We start from the raw sequence: 20,540 nt of genomic DNA on the forward strand, positions 1-20,540 counted from the left end.
AGTGCCAGCTATCTTTCTTTAAAGAAGCTAATATTCAGAGCAAAATCTTTTGTAAGTCAAGACCATGCTGAATTATAGTCTTAATGTCTTTCAGCCTGCATGTTCTCCCCATGCCTGCGTGGGTTTACTCCGGGTACTCTGGTTTTCTCCCACAGTCCAAAAACATGTACATCAGGTTGATTGGTAATTCTAAATTGCCCATAGGAGTGAGTGTGAGTGTGTGTGGTTGTCTGTCTATATGTGGCCCTGCGATGGACTGGCGACCTGTCCAGGGTGTACCCCTGCCTTTCGCAGAACCCCGTGACCCTAATTAGGAATAAGCTGGTATAGACAATGGATGGATGGATGGATGGATGTCTTTCAGCCTTTGAAATATCAGCAAATTTTTTAAATTTTTATTAAATTTTCATGCTGTAAAGCTGTATACACAATGTAAACTGTGTATACAGTTGTAGACAATGCAATAAATAATTCATAAATTCCCAGACCGAGGATATCTGTAATCCATACAACTATATCCCAAGTGAGAAACTGAATATTTCTTTTCACGATAGTAATGATATGCAGTCATTACTTATTAGCAATATCCGCCAATCATAATACTGGCTTGCTTGCTTTATGCCAAGTATTAGTTATATTTACTGGTTTATTCTTTAATACATATATAAGACATATACAGATTTTACAGCTTTTAGTTGAATGTGTTTCTAAGAGGATGTTTTGGGGATCTTGGACAGAGCCAGTGCAGTGCTTCCTGTCCATATGAGTCCATATGTCAGTGGCCAAATGTCACGGTTTCAAGAGGTGCATTTTAATGCCAACTTTGGCTAGTTCTGGAAAAAGGCTGCAGGTGAAAAAAAGCCATTATCAACCAAGAGGTAGTTTTAAAACAAATAACTGGAATAAAATCAATAATTTTCTCTGAAATATAGCTAAGGCAAACAAATGTGTAACAGAATGTACAGTGTATCTACTGTATGAACAAGTTTTATTATATATTGAAAAATTGCGAGAGAGAAGGGCTAGGTGATGACTAAAAAGCAACTCCCATTCCTATGAAAAGTGTGTGCGTGTGTGTGTGTGTGTGTGTGTGTCCGTCCACTGGGAGGCGTGCTTTTCTCTCAGAGCTTTGATCAGTTGCTCCAGCTTCCCGAGCCTCTCATTCAGTCTCCTCATCTCTCTGTGGAATGAAGTCACTCCATCAATCAGGTGAGATGCAGAATAAAGATTAAAGGAATAAATTATTCCTTTCAGTATGGACTGAGGTAGATAGTTCATAAGGTAACACATGATAAGTATTATGATTTTTCATCTAAAATTATTTAGGTGTTATGGATTTGACTTAAAATCCACACTTTACGTAGTTTCTGTGCATGTATTTGTTTGAATGTTGATCTCTGAAAATATGTGAAAAACCTGAGCTTTGTTAGTTAAGAAAACTATAACATCTATGGTTTAAATGTTGAGATAGACTGCATGAAGGTAATGTTTTTGCTTCTCTGTGCCACAGGAGCAAAATGTAAATTCAGCCAACGACACTCTGTTGTCTCTCAGCCTGTCACTCTCATAGTCATGGCTAAAGGGAGGAAGACACCAGCCAGCTCAGGTGACAAGCCAATGCTGAATAATCTCAAGCCTGTTTTCACCAAGGTCTCAGTACAGGTAAGATGTCACTTCTACTAAACTGCTCTACAGATGAACTGATTCATTTGTTACTTTATCTGGTTCAAATATGCGCCATTGTTCAGTTCCAGTCAGGATATGAGGTCAAGATTCTAAAGATATGATTGCTTTTTTTAATGTCATGGACACAGAGCCGAATATTTCTGCTCAGGTGGGTTTAATGGCTTGCTGAATGATATGTTTTAATGAGTGAAAGGAATGCATGCAGTGCTTATTGATGTGTTTTCAGTACAGCATGGCCTCACGCTGAAAGGAGATGCTTTGTGGTTACATAGAAAAGACGAACGACATTCTTAAGCAAGTAGTATCTAGTTTTAAAGAATATCTTTAAGTGTATCACAAAGTATGAGTTCAGTCGGCGACGTGTAAATTGCATGTTTGTCGTGTTTAACGTCAAGATTATATCAGTCAGGTGCTAATTAATAGCTTCCAAAAAAATACAGAGAACAAATGCATGATATGTGATAAGTTTATTCTGGCAAATAATGTATTTACTCCGATTTTCATAATAATACTGAATGCTACATTGTGAAATCACAATGCAATCTTCTTTACAAATCCATAGACTGTCAACTTTCTAAATTGCAAGTGTTATCAGATTATAAACTCTTCTCTCAGGCAAGAAAAAAAAAACCCCATTTCTACCATGGGAACTGCTCAAATGGCAAGTAACAGCAGCGATCTCCAAAAATACAACATAGTAATTTTACATCCAAATGAACCGTTTGTGTTATTTTAGAAGTAAAGGCAACGCACAACCGTATTGCACCAGCAAGATCTCCCAGCGTCAGATGTGGAGTAAAACCGCTAAACCGTGTGATGCTGCATAAGCTGCCAAGTGAAATAGCAGTCAACATTTCTATGCTACTGTCCCTTTGAGTGACCACCTTATTGAGTAGCCACAGTGAAATGCTAGTTGTGTGTGTCAATAATATATGGGGGAAAAAAGCCCTAATGCATCTCTTGTTCTCACAGCTCTTGTCACGTGAGACACAGAGACCCCTCGTGTTTAAATATAGACCAAACGTAGACTAGCGTGATAGAGGACACAGTTGAGATATTGAATTATGCTGAGAGTTTAAATCTCTGGGACTGATGTCAAAGGAAGTGTGTGAACAGGGGTGTAAGTGATGCGTTAATGAATTGCAATACTGTCAAATCAATTGAGCCTGGCTCTCCTGAGGTTCATGTGCTTCAGGTTGGTGTATTAAAGAATCAAGGTATTTACATGATAGACATAAATAATTATATCTAGAAGATATTTTTGCATTCTGTATGAGGCCATCTGCCATAACAGTGCTGTTAAATCAATCTGTTTGTGTCGTTTTGCTTCATGCTCCAGTGCTCGGTATTGAATATACAAAAAAAAGTTGTGTTCTGATTCAGTGTGCCATCAGGGATGTGCTGTGATAATTCATGGAAAATTCAATCCGCTTGTACCCTGATGAAAAAAACAAACAAACTACTAAATCCCAGCAGTTATAAATCCTTCACCCTTGTATTATGTCATCTCAGTCTGTGTGCCACACACAATCTGCTTACAACTCAGCTGGGGGATGCAGAGCAAAGGGTAAAAATGGATTCTGTGTAATTAAATTGATTTCTTAGAGCTGGTTTTCTGTTTACAGATTAAACCCACAACAAGGCAAATGAATATATTAAACTCTTTGACTATGTGAGGACAGATGAACTGTTATGTAGGGCTGTCAAACCAAACAGCAGAAATATCCCTCTGTATTTGTCAGAAAGACAGCAGATGTTGTTTTCATGACAAGCCATGTAGCCTGTGGTGCAAACAGTTATGTGACCTGCAGCAGGCCAATATTAAGCAACTGGCAAGCCACAAAAAAAAAAACTAATGCTGATGGTGGATGAATTACATAAGGAATAAAACAAGCTGTGATAGGAAAATAAAAATCGTCCACTCTGAGGTTGATAATTATCCAATAACTGAAGATCCCAACTATATACTGTGATTTGCCAGTGATTACATTTTCTTAACCATTTACATTCAATGCTCTGGAACGTCTGTGAGAAAAATTAGTTATTGCTCCAAACTTATATTAAAAGCTAAAAACAACAATTCCTACACCAGGAATTTAATTTCTCTTGACGTTACTGGGAGCAAGAAACCAGAAAGAGCAGAGAAAGCTCTCTATCCTGAAAGACTCCTATTATGGAAAAACAGATACGCTGAACAGTCTGTCGATATAAATTAATTCAACGTCTCCTTGCATAAGGCTTCATCATATCAATGACTACACGATTTTATATGATGAATGACAGTATTTTTTAAAATTGGTTTGTTGTTAGCCTTAGATTATGTGCTCAGCCATACACAATCCTGTAAATAGCTGTTACCATAGAAACAATAACATACTACACTGAACATATTAAGAAAAATGTGTGATCTAATGAAGCTTGCACTATTGTCAGAGCCATGCTATTATTATTATTATTATTATTATTATTATTATTATTATTATTATGATTAATAATAATAGTAGTAGTAGTATTAATCAATACCTTCTTACCAGTAAGATTATTATTATTATTATTATTATCATTATTATTATTAATAGTAGTAGTAGTAGTATTAATCAATACCTTCTTACCGATCATGCTTGAGGATTTTACAGTGCTGTGTACCTTGTTTAACTAAACATTTTGCACTTGGCTTTCTCTTTGTTCATGTACTCATGAGTGTGTACTATCTATGAGGAAATCAGATATTTTGTGCCTAAACACGGAATGATTTCCTGTTTATGTCTGTGTGAAAGTTCTACGTTTGCCCCATGCTGTAGAAGGCAGCTGTTTGGTTTTACGTGCACGTCATATTCATTAAATAGATTTTTTCCCCTGTAAAATAGATTACTTACTAAGTTAATTACTATAAAATTGTGTGGCCTCTTATTTATTCAAAATACAGGAAGTATCAGAGAGGAAAAATGTAAGAAACGTTTAGTCTGAAGTTTGCGTAACAACAGCACTCACAGCAGAGATGTAACCTCTGCACTCGGGAAATGACTTAAAGTTTAAAGTCACTTGATTTGATCCTTGATTTTCATGTTTGAATAATTACATAGCAACCTCCTGGTAATTGTGCTTCTTAAACCAATGTGCTTTTTCAAGATAGAGAAAGCTAGAGAGGAAAAGTGAAAAAAATCAGCCAGTTAATTATAGTATCTTTTGAAGGCCTATTGGCTTTGGCCTCTGTGGTTGTTTTGTTGTTGCCTGTTTCAGGCACAGCCCTGGAGAGAGAAAATGTGCACGGCGACAGCCAAAAAGCGGCTTCGACTGAGCAGATGAAGGAGTTGGGTGAAACGTGGAAATACAGGGTTTAGGATGTCCTTGGCTGCTGGAGTATTTTCAGCTCTCTCATGTGCTGTCTGACTGTCTCCAGGATCAGAAGGAGACAGTAATAAATATAAGGTTCTCCCAGCTGTGGTTAGCACCAAACCAATGGCACTGTAATGTGTTACAAGAGATCACATCCAATAGTCACATACACATATGCACCCTTATAAACACACTTTTTTTTCCATCTAAAGATATTCAGAGACAGGGTGTAAGAATGAATGCCAGTGGGAAAATCACACACACACACACACACACACAGTCAAACCCCAGGCGCTTTGTACTAAGGGAAGTGGCACTCTGTGATTGACAGGTATTTTAAACTCTTGCCATCATGAAGGATTTTGGCTCATGAGAAGGTTGCTACCCCATCCCACACATGAACTGGAAAAATGTGAGTAGTGGGATCGAGTGTGTAGTGACCACATTAAAGAGCCATATGTTATATATATATATCACCCAAGAGCTTTGGTAATGAGTTTCAGAGATGCATGCATTTTGGTGGGGTCTCTGACCTTTTAACCAGATCTTCAGTCACTGTAAAGACTAGTTCAACAAATAACTTCAGTAATCACACACCGCCAACTTCGAGCTCTAGAATAGACTATAGAATATAAACAGATGGGGCTCTGATATAAGCAGACTGTTTTATCATTCCCACATGTGAATATTATTGAGGTGTGGAAAGATATTAAAAACAACCGATGCATATTCTGCAGCTACAGGACTGTCTGTTCATTCTGAGCGTTCTTCTGTTACTGTGACAAGAAGATCAATGTTTTTTAATCTACAATATATGGCCAAAAGTTTGTGGACACCAGACAATTACACCCATATATGTTTTTGAACATCTTATTCCAGATGTATTCCCTTTTTTGCTCTTATAATAACCACTACCCTTTTTGGAAGGTTAGATTTTGGAGCATGGCTTTGGGATCTTGTGTTCATTCAACCACAAGAGCATTAGTGAGATCAGGCAATGATGGTGAGGAGGTGAGGAGGTCTGGGGGACAGTCAGGGTTCCCGTTCATCCCACAGATATTCTTCAGTCCATTGGTATTGGCAAACTGTAAGGGAAACTGTAATGTTACAGCATACAAAGACATTCTATACAATTGTGTTTTCCAAAATTACTATACTAAAAAAACTCTTCCCAAAATTTGTGGGAACAGTTTGCAGAAGGACCACAAAGGAACACGATGGTGATGTGTCCACAAACCTTTGGCCATATAGTCCATCAATCTATCTATCTATGTATAGAAAATATGTTACATCCTGTATCATCCTGATCCAGCAATTAAATCCATAAATTTTACATGCTGCATGACATAATATGCAACATGTATGTGAAGCATAATATTTGTGTAATTATGAATAAATGATTTTATACCTTGTGCTGTTTTTGTGTTTACAGACTCATCTGGAGCAGAAACTCTCTGTGTGCAACAAGCTGTGTTTCGCTATTGGAGGTGCACCTAATCAAGTTGCAGGAAGTGCGACGGCTTTCTTCTTACAGATATTTCTGCTAGACGTCGCACAGGTAACGTGTACATGAATACATTAATGTGTTCCACCGTTATAGAAAAGAAGTGACTCTAACAAATGATCTTATAACTAATGCAACAGATTTGATTAAAGCTTCTATCATGTAAAATCTAAAAATATCTAGAACAGCTTCAGCCTCGGCTACTGCACCGATTTTATGGCACTCTGATATGTTCTGAACTTTTCTGTTGCCTTGTGAACTTAGAAATAAGTGTGTCCTTCTTTTCCCCAGATAAACCCATTTCAAGCCTCCCTGGTGCTGTTCATTGGGAAAGCTTGGGGTGCTGTTACTGATCCTCTTGTGGGATTCTTCATCATTAAAAGCAGATGGACCAAAATTGGCCGACTCATGCCATGGTGCGTAGAAGATTCTTTCTCAAGATCTGATCAGAGTATACACTTTATAGTCAGAAATATGTGGGCACTTACATATCACATCCATATGTGGCTCTTCCCTAAACTGTTGGAAGCACGCAGTTGACTGGAATGTCTTTGACTGCTGTGGCATTAAGATTTTCCTTCACCAAAACTAAGGCTCCAACCATGTTCCAGCATGACAATGTCCCTGTGCACAAAGTGAGCTCCATGGTTCGTGTGGAAAACCTCAGTTGGCTTGGACAGAATCCTGACCTCAACCCCACTGCATGCTTTTGGGATGAACTGGAATGCCGACTGTGCATTAAGCCTTTTCACCCCAACATCAATGCCTGACCTCACTAATGCTTTTGTGAATGAATCCGGGAAAAAAATCCCCACAGTCATGTTTCAGAATCTAGTCTAAAATCTTTCAGTGAAGCCTGGAGGCTGTTATAACAGCAAAGAGGGGAATGTGCAACAAACACATACAGGTATTAAATCTGGTGTCCACATACTTTTGGTCATATTGTGTATTTCATTTTGTGTTTATCTGAAAGATCAGATAAAATATTTTGTCCTCTGTTTATGTTTTATAAAGCTAGCACAGGACTTGGGAGATCATTCCATCTTCTAGAACAGTCCTCACGTGATTGTTGTACTGACTAACAGAGATCAGTATGAAAAGTGCACTGGATGTAGGATTCCTAAACATCTGTCCCCTGCTGGTTTATTCTTTGACACCGATCTCTTGGCCCCAATTGCTGTTCCTGAAAGGAAGTTCCCATATCATTACCATATCACTAAGATGGCATCAATGTGTCTGAAAGGAAGTTGTGTCCATTGATGGAATGTGGCAGCCTTGCCCAACTGGGACCTCAGACCCTCTCAGCAGATAACGCATTGCATGTTTCACTCTCTAATGTTTAGATAACACCCCAGATTTTATAAGGATCCGGCTCTAAGGCACCAACTACTGGTAATCAGATAAGTACATGTCATGTGTTGGGGCTGGGATTTCATGGTGCACACGGAATCATTTCAGAGTAGACTGTATTTATTCTATGAGGGTAGGAATGGGCAGACACATATGAAGCTCATGGGAAAAGAAAGGCCATGCTGATTGACATGAAAGTGTATTAAGAGTGGTACATGCTCATGAGGGTCTGTGTGACATGTTTGATGCATTTATACATATGTCTTTAGTATCTGTTTTACCCAATGGTCAGGGTCACTGTGGTATAGAATATAAATGATATAATGCTGGAAATATGGGTTGAAATAGAAATAACTGCAGAAATAGGTAGGATTGTTCAAAATTGCTCAGTGGGTGGGAATACAATAAAAAAAATCCTGCACACCTGCAGTCAAAGGAAACGCCAACTTGAGTTTCAGCCTGAGAAATGAAACTGAACCAGTTCTTTCATCACAGGCTACGTTATTTCACAGTTAGCATGATGGTTTCTTTGAAATCTTGATCATTCCTCAGTGAAAACAGATATGTCTTCATATGGGCTATGTCTAGACAGCTCTTTTATTACACATGGCTGTCATTTCATCTCATACTTCATGATGTTCTTAAAACTTTAACGATTTTAACAAGCATGCCTGCCAAGCTTTTTAATTACACAGCAGGTCTTTCATTAAAAATGACAACATTAGCAACCACCCACCCTCTAACCTAAAAGGAATCCAGTATGATCAGACAATGTAGCAGACACACTGATTTCTAGAAACACATTCTAGCTGTGCTTGCAGATACCTTGTGTTTGAGTCACTGGTGTGTGTGCTTGTGTTTGTGAGTGTCACTGTAGGTGTGTCTTTTCACTTACAGTGGATATTTCTAGGCCAATCCATCATTAGCCATCTTGCACAACATTCAGAACCATCCAGTCCCCCCAATCCCCCTCCATGACTCTGTACTGTTGGTCCTTTGTGGGGAAAAAACAATCACTGAGTGAGCAAGGGTGCTAGCTCACTCTGCAAATCAGAGGTCTGGACTATGCTAGAATTGGCTATTCTTCGTCCACATTAGACACAGTTCTTTGTCCCTGTCTTTCTGTGTTTAGCTATAGTTCCTGCCCACAGTTTATCAGTAAATAACCTAGATATGGGGCAGAGGTCAATGAACTCCACCAGGGTATAATGTCTTTCATTACCAGGGATTATAAAATGTGAAAGGCTTTCCATATTATGTGGAAATGAATAAGCACAAACATCACTGAGTCCCTTAGTTCGTAAATTGTGCTGAGATGACTGAGCCTTCTGCTTTTCGGTAAGATATAAAAAGACTGAAATGCAGCAGAATGCATGTCGCCCAAAATGATAACTGTGCTGAACAAATGCACATGTGGCTATGTTGCTGTGGCTTTACAGGATTACTTCAGTGTACAGAAGAATCCTAACAGACACCACACAATCTAAATTTCTTGCACGCATAAACAGATCAGCGGTTATGATAAACGCTTCACTTGCAGAAATGCTGCCGCTGTACAGGACATCCGCAATAACCAAAATGCTAACTTCAAGGATTTAGAGGATTACAAATATTTGGATTTTATGTTCTTTTTGCGTCATAGAACTCAGATATGAAATTTCCACTTAATAATTCCCAATGGGAGTAGAACTTGTTTCTTGATTCCTTAATAATGTTTTCCTTTTTTTTCTTTAGGATGGTGGCCTGCACACCATTTACCATAGTGTCCTACTTCTACTTGTGGTTTGTTCCTCCTTTCACCAATCAAAGGTACATCTGGTATCTGGGCTTCTACTGCCTCTACCAAACTCTCATCACAGTAAGTTTTGGTCTCCTGCTATGACTCAGAATCATACTGCAGTTAGCTCCACAAAGCATCCCACAATGAATATTATTATACTGCATAGTTAATATGATTATTGCACTTATTTATAGTACTTTTTCTGTCTTTGTTTAATGTGCTTTAACTTTGGTAAGATATATTTGGCAATTAAGAATGGCAGGACATTCCAGATCAAGATGCTTTGGACTTTGATGATGTGGACATTGATTCCTGATAATAAAGTACAAAGTTGATGGAGAGTTAGATATTATTATTATTATTATTATTATTATTATTATTATTATTATTATTATTATTTAGAAGAAGTTTGTGAGATTTAGTTCAAAGAATTTTCTGTGTATATAGTAATTACAGTTATGTGATGCTGGCTTAGAAGGCTCTGTACTGGTCTTACAAGATGAGCTATTAACACAGTTAATGCAGACAATAATATAGTTCCACTTTCAGGGTCAATTTAGAAATGTGACTTTTATTTTAGAAGTGATTAAGATTAAGATTCCATAGCTTATCAATAAAGCTTAAAGCCCTGTAGCTCTTTGGACACCAAATATTTGAACGCATAATGATCATTGGGAATTTTTCTGTGAAATTCCTTGCATGGGTCAACACAAATCCGTCCTTAATGAAACTAGAGTGGGTGTGCTGCTCTCTAGGTCTGTCCCTTTGATGTTCGTAGTTTTTATTTCCGTAATTTATTGTTTGTGTCCTTCGCCAAATTTGCTTTCAGTCAATTACACCGGCATATACTGACATGGGGAAGCCGCTCCAGGCACACAAACCCACGCTATAATGACAAGTCATTTTAACTCCTTGATAAGTACATGGTAGGGGCAGCCAGAAACCACCAGAGAGGGTAAACGCTGGTTTCCTCTTTTAGTGCGTTCCATTGTCTTTAAGAGCAAGGCTGAGAACCAGCTGGTGTGTCCACTATCACTGGCAGTGAACCCAGTCGCTGGAACACACCCACCTTTAATTACTCCATTATTTTTAATCAGACTGTTTGCTTTTGAAGCAAACAACATCTCCAAATGTGTCAAAAGTAGCATTCTAAATGGAAAACCTTGTGGTTTCCGAGCCAAATGACATTGGTTACTGTAATAGAACAAAGACTGGGCTGGGCTGGCTCTCTGGAGAGATTTATTTTAGTAGATGTTTGGTCCACTGGTGCACCACAGCGCTGAGCTGATTTTTTTAATGCAAATTACAAAGTAAGGGATTTCATATATATATATATATATATATATATATATATATATATATATATATATATATATATATATATATATATATATATATATATATATATGTACAAGCCAAGAAGCTTTTATTTTCATTTCCCATCATCATCAGTTTCTCCAGGACCCTGGTGCTACATAAAGCACAGAGCTACATAAAATATTGTTTGTATTAGGGCATCATTAGATCTATACTCTTTGTATCAATGAATCCAGCTATTGTTTTTAGTAAGGCTGCAACCAAATATCAACAGATTTAGATGTCATTTCTACATTAATACAAATTCAGAATAGCAGCTTTATTCATTTTGTTTGGAAAGGGCTCCTGTGGGAAGCATCAAACACGTCATGTGAGTGGTTTTTACTTTTCATGCAATGTGGACCCAAGTGTGAATGACACAAGTATGAAACTCAAACAAAGGCCATCAGGGTGGTCTTTATTAACTGCCTGGTTTAAAGTAGGCTAGTCATTAGTTTATATTATAGGAAAAAGAAATGTGTTACAAAATGTGTACAAAGAAAGATGTTCAATGCGAGAGTGGGATTAAAAACACACACATTTCTAGTGTTATGAACAAAGCGAGAAAGAGACAGAGAGAGAGAGAGAGAGAGAGAGAGAGAGAGAGCGAGCGAGAGAGAGAGAGAGAGAGAGAGAGAGAGAGTTCACACACCGTGTCGAGAGTTCTCTGCCTTTGGGGTTTTCCGACTGTAGTACAACAAGAAAAATCAACAAAAAACAGCCAGTTTTTAGGTTTTCATTTAGATTTGTAAATGTTGATCTATATCCAGTATTTGAATAGCTAAAGTTTAATAATGTTTAATGTTTACTATAAACATTTTTCTTTTACTTGCCTTGATGTAACAGTGATTATTAATAATTTCTTCTCTTAGCTTTATTGTGCTCTTTCTGTAATGAAACTGTATGCTCATTAACTCATATACTTCACTGTTATTAATAATTCATCTTGTCATACATTCATCTTGGCATAGATCTTTCCTTCTTCTACTATTCTTATCCCTTGGTATTTCCATAGTGATCTACCCTTTGACCATAGACTGCATAACTCACTGTGAATACTTTAAGAGCCTTTTTTTAAACAAGTATGGCTCAGTAACGAGTAATTTCTCTCTTATTGGTTTCTCTGGTTTTTATAGTGTTTCCATGTGCCTTACTCAGCACTGACCATGTTTCTGAGCACAGACCAGCAGGAAAGAGACTCAGCTACAGCATACCGTAAGTTTATCTTTTACCATCTCAAGTTATATTTGGTCAGTTTTACAGGACATTAGGTAAATTTTTTATAGTCAATAAAAAAAAAAATATCCAGACATATTTTCCTTGAGTGGATAAACACAGCAAAGGGTAAAGCGTCTTAATATAAAGCAACAAGAGCACTTTTGCTCACAGATGCAAAAACACTGGTCTCAATACATTACCTGCATGATGTACCATAAACCATTTTTGTTTTGTTTGATAAAATTTTATATATTTATATTGTATTTAGCTTGATTAATCGGAGCATTTCCCAACAATAAGACGCTATTGAATGTTGTACGGAATAGATCACATATATAACAGTCAGTACTAGATGCAAATAAATCTAACCATAATAGATAAAAAAATGTTGGATCATTTCCACCCTTTCCTGTATGCTTTTAAGAGCTGGACTAATCCCTCTATGTGTCCCTGCTGCAGGTATGACCATGGAGGTGTTGGGGACGCTGGTTGGTGCAGCCATCCAGGGCCAGATTGTAGCCAGAGCACATACTCTAAAGCACTGCCCTCAAAACAACATGTCAGCTAGTCACCTAAATAGCAGTGGAACTGAGGTCATCCGCAGCATGGTGCAGTCCCAGGACTTCTTGTCACATGCAGTAAGTATAACAACATTAAATACACTCTCGTGGGAATGTGAAATATATGGTATTTTTAAAAAAGATTTATTTATAGATTATTCTATTTTTACTTATGTAGCTTTTGAATAGTATAATGTTGATGGATGGATGGATTTTATTGATCCCTAAGTTAAAGGTTAAAAGAAAAGATTCTCTTTAACACATTAACACGTTTAAATTGAAATATTTGTGGTGTATTAGTATTTCGGACGATAATTTGTTGTTTGGTGCTGTATTTTTATTCTCCTGAGATTTTAGCGCCTGTCTGCTGTATAATTGAATAAATTAAATAAATTGAATAAAGCTTAAACGATAACAGTCAGGTTTTAAATGTCAGATCCTAAAAGTGATGCATAGGAGAGGCTGCAAAAGCTGGACTCCAAATTCCAGAGTGCATTGCAACTATACGAACCGTAGAACCGTTTTAGAAGATTATACAGATGAGGGGGGACATGGTGCTTAAGTGGTTAGCATGCTTGCCTTACAACCCCAGGGTTGGGGGGTCAATTCCCTCCTCTACCACATGTGTGCAGAAACTGAATGTTCTCCCTGTGCTTTAGTTTTATCAATGTACTCCAGTTTCATCCCCACTCCAAAAACATGTGTTGAAGACTGATTAGCATCTCTGAATCATCTGCAGTGTGTGCCCTGTGATGGGTTGGAACCCTGTTCAGGGTGTCCCCGAGTCCCCTGGGAAAGACTCCAGGTTCCACATGACTCTGAAGGATAAGTGGTACTCTATGGAAGATGGTTATTAAGGGTGGAAATACCTTTACTGTAAGAGTGAAGGAAATGAGCGTGCATAAAATTAGCGTGTATGACTGTGGAGGGCTCACTGTCTAGTCATATACCTACACTCATTACAGGCTTGCAGCTGAGAACACGATGCTCAACAGAGACCCCAGAGCCAACAAGCATGAACGAGTTAGTGGCTGATGTATATTTACAGCAGAATATCACCCACTTCCATAGCCAGAGTCAGTCATACTGGAAGTGAGTGTGGGCCAGCAAACCGCTTCTGGTTTCAGGGATAAAAACCCATCATGCATCATCACGAAGAGCCACAGCTATTCAAAGCAGGTCTGGGTGAAGTGGCTTTTGGGAAAATGCTGCCAAGGTGGTTAGTTCTGCTTCCACAATGCCACTGTAGTACCGTGTTTCTGCACATTCCTCAGGCTGAGGGTGGTGTGCTGTTTGGGTGCGTCCGCCAAAATCCTCCAAATCTGGCCACTGTTTGATCTGGATTGGTAATGAAGCACTTTGCTGCCATGCCTGGAAAAAGAGCAAACAAGTTCGAGATTTGTTTAGGGCAGAACAGTTCCTGTTTAAGGGGAAGACACAGTTTTTTTTGGGTGCTACTGCTGATTTCACCAGGCCATACAGATACATGCTGTCATGTCTAGTATTTGTCTTTCTCAGGTCCTTAAACAGAATTGAAACTGAATTTCTCACTTTTAAAAGCATTCAATTAAACCTCAGAGTAATGCATATGCTTGAAAAACGATCCAATTTACCTTAAAAAAATATTTAGCATGAAAAATCAGTCAGCTTAAACACATTTTCAGGTCAAACACAAGAAAAATGCATGTTAGACTTTTAGCTATTGCTGTATTTAACCCCATTTTCTTCCTCTTCTAACTACTGGGTCATCTCCCATAACATCTGCAGCCTGAGTTTTCCTCTGAAGGATGCACATGTGTGTTAGCTGAAAGAGATTGCACATGTTGCTTCGACAAATCCCTTTTTGTTGTTGTAAAAGATTAATAACATAAACACTAATGATCTACGTTTATAATATTTTCTCTGAGTGTTTTCAGTAATATTTTAAAAGCTGAGGGGGAAAAAAAGAAATAGCAATGCCTTTTAATATAATTTGCATTTAAAAAAATATTCAGACAAATTTTATTGCCATTATTTCCTTAGCTTTTTTAGCATGAAGTATTTTAGAAGTGCCACAGTGGCACATTGTCTCCTCAGAGCTTCAACGTCCCTAGTTCATCCGTGAGCTGGAGTTACTGTCGCTGTGGAGTTTTGCCTGTTCTCCATGTGTCCAAGTGGGTTTCCTCTGGGGTTCTTTAGGTGAACTGCCTATGCTGAGTGTGAATAAGTATAGGAAACTCCTATTGTGTCCTATTCAGGGTGTATGTCCAACTCATGCTCTGTCTTCATGAGACAGGCTCCTGATCCACTGTGACTCTAAAATGACAAAATAAACCACTTATTTCTTTGTGTTTGTATTTTTTTGTTTTTGCAGAAGGAAGTGTACATGATTGCTGCAGGGGTGATCGGGGCACTCTTTCTTATCTGTACAGTAGTGATGTTCCTGGGAGTTAAAGAGAGAGATGGTGAGTGTGGAGTTATGGTGGCATTGCATGTATTTAACCACCTTATTGTGATGTATTGATGTGTGCTATCATGTGCTATATGCTATGTGTGCTACCATGTGACAGACTGTATAAATATGATAAATGTTTTCGTTGTATATGTGCTGTTATTGGAAAATAATCAGTGCAGGGCTGGTGTTATTGCATTCCAAAGATTATTATTTTATTTATTCCTCTTATACGACAGCAAATTGCCTGCAATTCTACTAAGAAACATCACATTGTTCTTTTTAATTGTAGAGATTTACAATCTTGTGGAACATCTGCAAGTTATTTCCTATAAACAGCGAGTTCCTTCCATGAACATCTCCTAACAGGACCCTTTATATCAACAATTATACAGTTTTCTTTATCTTTTTTTGAGCATCTGCCACCATTCAAATCCCTGTGAATGAGAGTTAGACAAAACTTATAAATATTATATAAAATAGTAGTGAATTAGGATGAGCACGTTTATATAAACCTGTGGAAAATTATTCAACATCTACAAACAGATTTAAGATTTCAACAATGCTGGGGTAGAAAAAATGCTACGGACATTCGACTGGAATCTTCATGTTTGTGGACACCTGACCATCATCCCCATATGTGTTTTTCCCCCAAAAAATGTTGAAAGCACACAACTGTCTGGATTATCATTAACCCTTAATTGCTCAGTTGTATAAAATAAAATAAATTGTAAGTCGCTCTGGATAAGATGCGAGAAATGTAAATGTCTAGTGTATGAATTTTAGAAGTGTATAAGCCATTTTCAAGACAAAGGCAAAGGTTGTCACTTAAAGTGACTCCATTATCTTTAGCAGAATACAATGAATAACACAATTATTTTGTTTGAATAAGTGCGTCATCCAGGGGTACTTGTTGGAATTTTCTGTGTCAGCACACTACTCACACAATTTATACTACAAAATGGCATAGAATAGTGCATAAGTATGTGATTTGGGACACCTGTAGGTTGTTGTAGCGTTTTATAACAGCAGAGGGGGAATAAATCTGGAATGGAATGTTCGACAATCACATATGGATCTGACAGTTAGGTGTCCACAAACTTTTGGCTGTATAATGTATCATTCATGGCTTCAGTGAAAATCTTTTGCTTCACTATTTCTCATTTTAGATCCTTATGCACTAAAGACAGAGAAACCCATTCCCTTCCATAAGGGCTTTGTGCTGGTGATGAGACATGGGCCATATCTCTCCCTCACAGCAGCTTTCCTCTTCATATCTGTGGCCATCCAGGTAAAGAGCTTACATTCAATATTTATTCAATCAGCAAAGAGTGAGGGAGAGTGCCTGGGGGTGAAATCTTTGCAGTGTTGCCCCGAGACATATGATAGCCACTCATTCTTCATGCATTCTTCTCATGGCTGAAATATTGCATTAAATGAAGTCATAGCTCCAGCAGATTAGCTTAATCACACAGCAACTACTAGAGCAGATTTCTAATCATTTGGGTAGAACAAAACGGAGTATTTGTATTTATATTGTCGACTTGTCATTCTGCAGCTGATCCAGAGCAACTTTGTGCTGTTCTGCACGTACGCTGTAGATCTTCGGGACCACTTTCAAAATATAGTTCTAACAATTCTGGTGAGTGTGCATGACACCCAGTGTAAAGTGCATTCATATCAAAAGCTTGTAAACTTCTCATATAAAGGCATGACAATTATGAAGTATAAGTGATGTAAGAGATTTTCACAGCAAAAATAATATTTAGCATTAAAATTAATATTAAGTTTAAATATCTTAAATATGAACAAATGTTCCTAATATGTTTTATTATGACATTGTTATAAACTAAATATCATGTGGTTATATTAAACCATATGTTTCTAGACATGCTTTATTGTTGTTCTGTTGTCAGATACTGTTTAAACCCTTAAAGCATTTATTTCTAGAAAGCAGCAAAATTCTTCCAAAAGAATAATATAATATAAAGCTTGAAAAACTTAAAAAAAAACCCAAATCAAATCATCTTATTATAATAACTTCATACTAAAACAAATGAGATAATAAACTTGCCCATATTCGAGATGTTTTGTCTTGCTCAGATGTATTTTTTTGCAGTGGTGTAAGTTTTGTTGCTTTTGCTTTCATGCTCTTCACTTCAAACAGCTCTTATATATTGTTTTAAGAAATCTCTTTCACCCACTTTGCAGATGTCTGCAGCCTTGAGCATCCCTTTCTGGCAGTGGTTCCTACAGAGGTTTGGCAAGAAGACAGCAGCGTTCTGTGGAATTACGGTAAGTCCTACTCTATCGCCTCCTTTAACCTATAGACCATGCAAGTCTTTTATCAACACATACCACCATGTTATATACTGTACATAAAGCTGTACTACTATTAAATAATGCACATTATTTCACAATGGTGTAACTGTGGGGTTATGTTATATGCATAGTCAGTGGTGGAAAATGTACTGTACTTAAATAAAAGTAGAACTAGCTAGTCTGCTAAGCAGTCAGTCATAAGGAAAACGAACTCAGAGAAACCTAGAATTTTGCCCCAAATTATCAAGCAACTTAAATTTAGCTTTTATTATTTTCTAATTTTTATTATTGTCTAACTTCAGACCAAAAAGTAGAGATACAAACTTCGGTTACTCAAGTATTACTTCAGCACTGTTTATAATGCAGTGTGATGCAGTTTGATGGGGTTTGTGTGCAGTGGATCATGCCCTTCACTGTGATGCTGGCTTTCGTTCCAAACTTGATGGTGGCTTATGTGGTGGCTGTGTCTTCTGGACTGAGTGTAGCTGCTTCACTACTTTTACCCTGGTGAGTGTTTTTTTAATCTATTCAGACTTTCAGTCTGACAGACAGACACACAGACACACAGACAGAGAGACTAGTTAATAGATAGAGATACAGACAGACAGAGAAAGAGACTTCTTTGCTAGTCCACAGCTAGACTGGTACACTATTGGGCTAGTTAATAGATAGACGGACAGACAGACAGACAGAGAGACTATTGGGATAGTCAATAGATAGAGAGCTAGACTATTGGGCTAGTTATTAGACAGACAGACAGACAGACAGACAGACAGATGGAGAGGCTATTGGGCTAGTTAATAGACAGACAGACAGACTGTTGGGCTAGTTAATAGAATGACAGACAGACAGACAGACAGACAGACAGAGAGACTATTGGGATAATCAATAGATAGAGAGCTAGACTATTGGGCTAGTTAATAGATAGGCAGACAGACAGACAGACAGACAGAAAGACAGACCGACAGAGAGACTACTGGGCTAGTCAATAGCTATACAGACAGGTAGACTATTGAGCAGACAGACAGACAGATCAAAAGAAAGACAGACAGACAAACAGGTAGACTATTGGACTAGTCAACAGACAAACAGACAGATAGACAGACAAAATGTTAACTTATTTCCTTTTTTCCTGTTTGGCTATTGAATGGATAAATTGATAGATAGACTGATTGACTGACTGACAGACAGATAGACAGACAGATAGATATTCATTTGCAGTTATTTATTCATGAAGAACAGTTTACATTTGGCTGCAGAAAATCGAACCTTAATACGTAAACTGTTCTGTTCTGTTCTGTTCTGTTCTGACTGCCAGGAGGAAGTATATTAAATAAATAATGATGCAGTAGAATTGATATTCAAGATTTCAGTTGCCCTGTACACTGTTATATACAGTATACAACTTGCAGCCTGTAAAATATGTCAAATCAAGCTGAGGGGTAACGCTTTCTCACAGTTTGTTCAAATAACCTCCTGTGTCTGTATGATGTCATGTGGATGAAGGGGCAATACTTCCAGCTGTAAAATGAGACGCAGCAAAACGAAAGCCCTCTTGTTTCCGATCATCGATCTAATCCATCGCTGCTCCCACTACTCCATCATAATTACTTTACAGTTACCTTAATCACCGGTTCTGTTTGGAACATTTTTATTCTGGGTTCAGGCGCTTCCTTTTCGGCTGATGAGTAATCTCTTAAACAACCATCCAGCAATGTGTGTTTATCTTTTTAAAAGATCCCTTATAAAAAGAAATGAGCTTTACTGATGCCATTGCATGCCTTACATGTGAATTGATGGACCAGGATTTGTGTTCAGGTCAATGCTGCCAGACGTCGTGGATGACTTCAGACTGGCAAACCGCAACTCGAAGGGCCACGAGGCGATCTTCTACTCCTTCTATGTTTTCTTCACCAAGTTCGCGGCAGGGATCTCTCTGGGAGTGTCCACGCTCTGTTTAGAGTGAGTTTCGTCAAGGCACATATATAATTTACCTTTGTCTCCTCTGTAATTATGCAATAAGCTTATTATAAGTGGCTGCATCTATTAGAATAGAATTTTAGCCCTAATGTCTTTCCCTTATTTGTTCCAATGAGTAATTATTGTCTTGTCCATGCTGTAGATTTGCAGGCTATGACACAGGAGCATGTAGGCAGCCCAGTGCAGTAGTGTACACTCTGAAACTCCTGATTGGCATGGCCCCGGTGGCGTTTATCATCACAGGCCTCGTCATCCTCCTGCTGTACCCCATCAGTGAAGACGTGAGACAGAGAAACAAACTTGCTCTGGAGGATCTTAGGTGACTATATGCAGATTTGTGCTTGCATTGTCCTTTTATTACGACCTCATTAAATATCTCCATCTGATATCCTGCTCCAACTCACTTCACTCTTTGTTGTTTCTTTTCTTGATAGAAACCAGACTACAAATTGCAGCTGCTTCAGAGAAGACTTGAACAGTGTATAGATCCTTTACACATCACAGATTCAGATTCCAGCTTGGCCCTGGGATGAGATGTGTTAGTGTACATTACACTGTGTTCAGTATAATATAAAATAGTTCATTTTGTTTCTTTATTTTTTACATGATATTATAATCAGCATATATACAGTATATACCTAATTTATATTAATGAATGTATGTTTCTTTCTTTCATTTTTGGAAGCTAAACCAGCTTGTGTTATGTGTTTTGAGATGGATATTATTTAATTATTTGGATTAAGTTTTATTGAAAGCAATATATTGGTGCTTTGTCAGTGTCACACTATATTATAAAACCCTTTATTAGTCCAATATACCTCAAGTTCAGATAATAAAATAATAAATAGTCTGATTTAAAGGACCTTAGATTTCATTCACAGTTCTTTTCCCGGAAGCTGCTCAAGGTTCACAGGACACATTTGAGAGCTTATAGTAATAAAAGTAAACATTTACATAAACTGTAATTGTAACCTGAACCAAAACTATTAGATATTTCAAAATTTAGAGTCAAATATG

General features: G+C 37.7%; 1 protein-coding gene across 1 annotated transcript; it reads left to right on the forward strand.

Moving 5' to 3' along the window:
* The first annotated feature begins 1,104 nt into the window (after positions 1 to 1,104).
* On the forward strand, positions 1,105 to 20,192 carry mfsd2b (MFSD2 lysolipid transporter B, sphingolipid). Its single transcript, XM_058379769.1, has 15 exons — positions 1,105 to 1,209; positions 1,511 to 1,662; positions 6,455 to 6,580; positions 6,818 to 6,942; positions 9,611 to 9,734; positions 12,149 to 12,227; positions 12,690 to 12,868; positions 15,144 to 15,234; positions 16,391 to 16,512; positions 16,780 to 16,863; positions 17,433 to 17,516; positions 17,941 to 18,050; positions 19,362 to 19,505; positions 19,666 to 19,842; positions 19,958 to 20,192. Exons 1-15 carry the CDS (start codon positions 1,188 to 1,190, stop codon positions 20,007 to 20,009), a joined length of 1,671 nt encoding a protein of 556 aa, XP_058235752.1. The 5' UTR covers positions 1,105 to 1,187; the 3' UTR covers positions 20,010 to 20,192.
* The last annotated feature ends 348 nt before the right edge of the window (positions 20,193 to 20,540 follow it).

The sequence above is a fragment of the Hemibagrus wyckioides genome, linkage group LG25 (assembly GCF_019097595.1).
Source record: "Hemibagrus wyckioides isolate EC202008001 linkage group LG25, SWU_Hwy_1.0, whole genome shotgun sequence".
In the NCBI taxonomy this organism is placed as follows: Eukaryota; Metazoa; Chordata; class Actinopteri; order Siluriformes; family Bagridae; genus Hemibagrus; species Hemibagrus wyckioides.